The sequence below is a fragment of the Egretta garzetta genome, unplaced genomic scaffold (assembly GCF_000687185.1).
Source record: "Egretta garzetta isolate BGI_Z169 unplaced genomic scaffold, ASM68718v1 scaffold27, whole genome shotgun sequence".
Lineage (NCBI taxonomy): Eukaryota > Metazoa > Chordata > Aves > Pelecaniformes > Ardeidae > Egretta > Egretta garzetta.
In genome coordinates this window covers 3,214,998-3,221,113 of record NW_009260400.1, presented here as the reverse complement: position 1 = coordinate 3,221,113, position 6,116 = coordinate 3,214,998, and the positions used below count along the sequence as shown (strand labels likewise).

At 53.5% G+C, this 6,116-nt stretch overlaps 1 protein-coding gene across 6 annotated transcripts in view; it reads left to right on the top strand.

Annotated features, from left to right (window-relative positions):
• Nucleotides 1-8: 8 nt before the first annotated feature.
• The window catches only part of ENKD1 (enkurin domain containing 1), a 13,769-nt gene continuing 7,661 nt past the window's right edge, over nucleotides 9-6,116 (top strand). Inside the window, exons 1-5 of one of the 6 annotated variants that reach the window (XM_035898764.1) lie at nucleotides 9-735; nucleotides 869-1,235; nucleotides 2,188-2,314; nucleotides 4,225-4,349; nucleotides 4,647-4,875. In XM_035898764.1, the coding sequence (XP_035754657.1) occupies nucleotides 1,139-1,235; nucleotides 2,188-2,314; nucleotides 4,225-4,349; nucleotides 4,647-4,875 (578 nt within the window). In that variant the 5' untranslated portion in view covers nucleotides 9-735; nucleotides 869-1,138. The other 5 variants (XM_035898765.1, XM_035898768.1, XM_035898767.1 and 2 more) reach the window with 5 other exon arrangements.

Sequence of the window (6,116 nt, the reverse complement as noted above, 5' to 3'; positions counted from 1 at the left end):
TGCCTGCCCGCCGCTACGGGCAGTCCGGCCCCACCGCCCGCGGGCCGGTGTTTCTGGCAGCGCCTCTGCCGCCCGCCCCCACCCCAGCGACGAAGGGGCCCGGAGGGGTTTCTCGGGGGTATCCAGTGTGGTTCAGCGGGGGCTCCGACCCCAGAACGGGCTTTGCACCGATTTCCCGTCACAACCCGGCCGGGCTGCGGCCCGCAGCTCCCATCTCCGGGCCTAGTGCTCCGCCTCGGGACCCCTGAGCTCAGCGCCTGGCTCGTCATTGCTTGGGAGAGGGATCCCACGCGTTAGGGAGGGGCCTCTCCTCTGCCGTCCTGCCTTGCTCTCCCGAGAGAGGACTTGGCTGCAGCTCTGCCATGCCTGTGCCAGTCTCTGCCCACCCTCCCGCGCTGAGCTGCTCACCTCTCCAGGCTGCTGCTGCAGGACACGGTGTTTGACACCTTGGGGCAGACCCTGCGAGCTGCTTTGTTGGTGGACACGTGCCCAGCTCCTGAAGAACAGATATCCCCTGTGCAAACAACAGTACCACTGTACCGCTCTACCTGGCCCCCTTTGGTTTTGGAGAGGCAAAAGGGAAGATGGGTCTTGGCGATTGGCCCATGGGGAAGAGCTGGTGAAAGCGAGGGAACCTGCGTGGGGAATAGCATTAAAAGGAGAATATTACTCTCTGCCACTGCAGTCTGTGGAGGGTAGCAAGGGGGAAGCATGGGCATGGACTAACACCACCGGGTAGGTTCACATCACATTGATCGCATTTCCTGACCCCCAATTCTGCAGGAGGTACAGCCCCAGATCTGTGTGCCCCCCCATTCAATGCATCCCCCGAGCACGGAGGTTATCCTGGTGCTACTTTCCATTTCAGTTAAAACTACGGAGGGAGGAAGCAAACAGCCAAGACCAGCTGAATGGAGATTAGCCCTTTGCTGTGCTGCAGATGACTTGCGCTGCTTACCACAGCTTATCGCAGCTGTGGGAGGGTTTTTTTCCCGTGCTTTTCGCCATCATAAAGGCATGAAGCCGGCCTTGTGTCAGCTCTGTGTGTGGTAGCGGCTTCCTGGCACTGTGAAAATGTGAACTGTGAAGAGGAGGGGATCCTTCGGAGGCAGATGCAGCAGGTTCAGGGCTGTGAAAAATGCCTGCCAAAGCCTTGTCCGTTCCCATGTGTTGTAGTTTCCTTAACTACGATGCCAAAAAGAAGCCACGAAAGGAAGCCATGGTTCATGCGGGCTGTGAGTGACCTCAGTTTACTGGGGGCATAAGTAGTGCTTTTACGGCTTGGAGAGCTGGGGCAAAGGGCACAAATTGTTGAATTAATGGTTCTTAAAATTGCAGGGATGCTCTTCTGGGAGAGGTAGGGCTGGAGTCTGTGTTGCTGGAGTGCGAGGCCAGGATTAAGCCGTGGTCCTGGTGGGGAAGCAGGCAGCCAGGCAGGCTCAGATGGGGTGGGTAAGCAATGCTGAAGTTGTTGGGTTACTCTGGCAACTGCCCTGCTCCTCTTTGTAGCCCGTAGGGATTTCAGGTGGGCAGGGAAGGGGGTTGGTGCAGCCCAGTGGCTAGGAGTGGCATTGCTGCTTCCCTAACGAGCTCTGCAGCCTGGTGGGGGGTTAAGAAGAGAGGGGAGTTGCACACATATATATCTGGTTTTGCCTGGACTTAACTGGACTGTATTTGCAGAGTCTGCCTGCGTCTCATAGCCTGAGAATGCTCTAAGCAGTGGCTTTCTGGTGGCAATGGTCGGATGCTGTATTCTCAACATTTAGGTTTCTAACACGGTGACAGAGAAGATGCTTTCCTGGGTGCAAATTAAGTGGTGTGGCTGAGCCAGCAGTTGGGTTGCTGCTGAGAAGAGCTGGCCCTGTTCCCTCTTCCTCCCTCTGCCTTCACAAGCACATGCTCCTGTTGTGTTTACCCTGTGCTTGCTCCAGTGCCACTCTGATCCCTCCATGGAGGTAGCAGCTGGGTTACTTTTGGATGGAAGGTTAAACGGGCAGAAAACTAACCCAGCAACAGAAGTGACTTGTTTCGTGCAGGAATAGTGAGCTGAATCATCTCAGCACAGGCCCGTTGGCGCTACAGAACTGTCACGAGGGAAGAAGCAGAAGGGTGGGAGTGGCAGCAGAGAAGGTCCCCACATCCCCTTTTGGCAGAAGTGAGCCTGGTTCTCTCACTTCCATCCCCCAGATACGCTCACGGTCAGCAGGAGCAGAGGCAGAAGCTTGGGAAGCCTGTACGGATCATTGGTAACTGAGGCTTGGCTGCTGCTTCCCAGGGCTGGGAGACCGATGCGAGGGGCTTGTGTCCCACACAGGTGAGTCTACTGGAGGTGCCTCGAGAGGCAAGGTGCTTACGATTGTAATGAGGTCGTCTGATCTTGCAAGATCCCAATCCAGAGGCGATGTGACTTGCAAATCAGGGAGTGGGTGTCATTTGCAAATTCCCTGCAGCAGGGCAGGGTGCTGTGGGGAGGTGAATGGGACTTGCGCGAAGGTATAAAATAAGCCTTCCGCCCCCCGCCTCCCATCAGCTTGCCTTTCCTCCATCAGTCCCCCACACTAATTGTCTGCTCTCTTACAGGTCTTGATTTCAGCCTGTCATTTTGCATGTAAATTACAGGGTTTGAAGGCGAGTTCAGATCAAGATCAGCTGTGAAGTTCAAGGCCAGGAGAGCCTGGTCTGGCTTAGCTGGATCCATTGTCAAGGAGATTAAATAATACCAAGACAGTGCCCTCTTACCTCAGGCTGAGAGTCTGTGTCTGCTCCTCAGAAACAGCTTTTGCAGAGTAGCCGGGTGCAGGCCGTACCTGCACACTGCTGGGCAATAGTCAGCGTTGCTTGCAGGGCTGCTGCAGTCGTGTCTGGGGGACGAATAACAGCTTTTTAGTAATGGATCTCATGTCAACAGGGGTGATTTAGCAAGGAAGACTGCAGTGCATTAGTTGCTGTGACTCAGACTCACTCAGCCTTGTACTGATCATTTGTTGGTTTATAAATTAAACTGCAGATGTTGCGTCCCGTCAGTGCTGGCACGCTGAGGATCCTGAAGGGGGATTTTCCTTTAGAGATGTCTCAGAAATCCTCAAATTACTGCCTCGGGAGTCAGGGCATACAGGTTGTAGCCCCAGCTCTTACAGCAGTGACGCCAGCCAAGCTGCCCCAGTTGCTTGTCAAAATCACAGCGTGACTCTGATAAGGTATCGAGGCTCTTGTGGCATCTGCCAAAAGTTCACCAGTGGTCTGTGCCTGTCGGTGTGGCATTCTGCATCCTCATTTTCTGAGTGGGGAGCAAGCCCCTCCAGTTTCTTGTAGGGAATAAAATGCTGTCCGCAAGATCTTGGTGAGCATCATGGGGAAATAGGTGCTGGCTGCTCCTGTGCTGGGGGAATGTGTGCTCCTGTCGGGGGAGGAGAGAGGCAGCAGGGACTGGTGTGAGCCAGGACAGGGATTTGCGGATCTGTGCCAGTCTCTGCTGATCTGCATTGAAAAGTTATTTAGAAATGAAAAAGATGTTTTTATAAGCAGGTAACTTGCTGCCCAGCCCTGAGAAACCAGATGGGCTCTTTTTGTCTCAGAACTCTTCCCCAGAAACTCAATGCCCACCCCTACATGGTCCTGGAGTGAAGTGTTTCGTCTCTGGTCCTTCTGCGGTTCAGTCCCAGCCTGCTCAAGGGTGGTGATGGCGGTGGTGGGCCTCTTGGCAGAGGATACAGCAGAGGGCAGGGGCTTCAGTTTGCTTTGGGTAGGTTGTGTTTGAGCCACAGGAGGTATTTAGGAAGAGCCCAAGGTGCAAGATAATTCAAACCTAAGGGTGAGAAATCTCAGATGATGTCCAGCTCCCTTGTATTTCCTATTTACTAAAGGCACACGGGGTGGTTATAGCAGCTCAGCTCCTGCTTGCACATCTGCACTAAGTGTTCCCAATGGGAGAGCAAAGCCAGGAAGGATTTTCTGTACTGAAGATGCTGGTATTACAGCAACTGCGGACATTTCAGGTTCAATGCTGGTAAAAACACTGATTACCCCCCAGGGTAGTGCTGCTTGATCTCTTGCCTCACCTTCATAGAAGAGACCAGTTTGGGGTGGTTTCCTACCTGCAGGTCATCTCTGTAGCCTGGTGTGAGCTCTCTAATGACGGTCAGGAGTTCACATATATATATATATATATGTATATGAAATGTAGCTTTTCAGTGGCTCAGTGAGCCCTGTTCCTCTCTGTTCTAGTGGTGGCTGGTTTCTGTGGTGGCAGCAGAGTGACGGCAGGATGTGTGAGGGGCCATCTAGGATTTCTGGACCCATTCCTCCGGACCCTACGCTCTTTCCAAACTATTACAAACGCCCCTTCTCAGGTGAGACCTTGATGCTTGTTGCAGAAGTGCAGTTTTGTACTTCGGCACGACGCAGCTCGCACATTTAATGTCCTTATTCATTGGCATCCTCAGTGGTCTCCACTTACACTGGCACAGGTTCATCTGCTGCCTCATGGTTGGTGATCCTAAAAGTGGTCTGTACAACTGGTGGAAAGATGGGAAAGCATAAGGTAGAGGTGCAGAGGGGGTCTTCAGCGCTGTTTGTAGGCTGTGGGTGAAGAAAACCATGAGCTGAGATTGTTTCCTGATAATCTCCTTCTCTTTCTTTCTCTGTAGCTCGAGGGAGGCTGGAAGGGAATGCTCAGAAGCTGGATTTTACCTCTGGCCCCCTGGACCCAGTTCCCAACCCATATCCAGCTTTGGGCAGTGCCCAGCAGATCCACCCAGCCCCTCGTATTCGCCCCAGTGGAAAGGACTTTCTGGAGAAGGGACAGAAGGGGACGCTCAGCCTCTTGCTGCAGCTCGAAGGGATCTCCCTTGACAGGGGGCTGCCAGTCAAGAGTAAGTACAGCTGACGTACTGCTTGCCTGAGTTGCGTTTGGTGCCAGGGATGAAGCATCGGGGATTTGGGTGGATTTCTCAGCTCTGCTGCCTGAGGAGAGCTTGAGCTTTGCAGGGCCAGTTGCCCCATCTCCTCCATTTGGCCTGGCAGTGGTGTCCCTGGGCCGTCACCCATGCTGGAGGCCTCTCTGACTCCACTCCGGCCCAGGTCTGCAGTGGGAAGAGAGACCGTGAAAAAGTTGCTGTTTAATTTGGACTTGAGGAGCTAGTCATGGATGAGAGACTATTGGGAAGTGCTGGAAATAAACGAAGCCTTTCCAGTTTGCCCTCTGAATATAACCAGTATCTTTATAGTCGAACTTAAAGACAAACCAAGCGAAATCTTAATGTATAAAGGTTGTTTAATCTGGGGAAATCCTTGCTACAGAAGCCAGACAGGATTTGGGAAGACTGTATATGTAGATGCTGAGAACATCCTTGCAAAAGATGTTCCTTTCTCCCGGGAGGTCACCCAGAGTACATTCGGAGGTCCAGGAGGGAGATAAGGCGAAGCACTGGGTGTCACTTGATTGGCTTTGTGTGCTGGCATTGCCCCTGGCCCTGCCTGGTGCCAGCGTGGTGGATGCCAGCCCCTGGCTGCCACAACTGCTGTGCCAAAGCAGGAGGGGAATGGAAGAGGGTCTGGCTGCATCAGCTGAGATCTTCCCTGTCTTGCAGAGCCCAAGGAAGGATCATTTTTGATTCAAAACCAAAAAAATACGCTCCATAGTCTTCATTATGTCAGCTTGAATATGGGACAATGGCTGCCCATGAGCCTGAAACCAGGAACAGCCAGGTTGAGGGCTCTGTAGCTGCCATTAACCAGCCCAGTCTTCGCTTCGGAGACACCATGGGTGCTGAACTGGGAATTGACCTTGCTTTCGAGAGGATGCGGGCCTGGCTTGTCCAGCATAGCCCAAAATGGGGCAAGTAAGCTCTGCTCCTTCAGAGCACGGGAGTCTGTGAACACCAGGAATGTGCACACACCTGTGCCAACAGTCATCTGGGCACTGTAGGATCCTCTGGCAGAAAGGGATCGGTCCGGGAGTGTGGCTCTAACATGGGAAAAATGCACAGATTGCCTGGTCTGCAGGAGAGGGGAGAGCTTGCTGTTTCATGTGCGGTTGGACCGGCTTTGGAGCTGTGGGCTCTGGTGCCAGTGCTCCAAGAGCCTGCATCCCTTGGCAGTGTCTGGGGAGTGAAGGC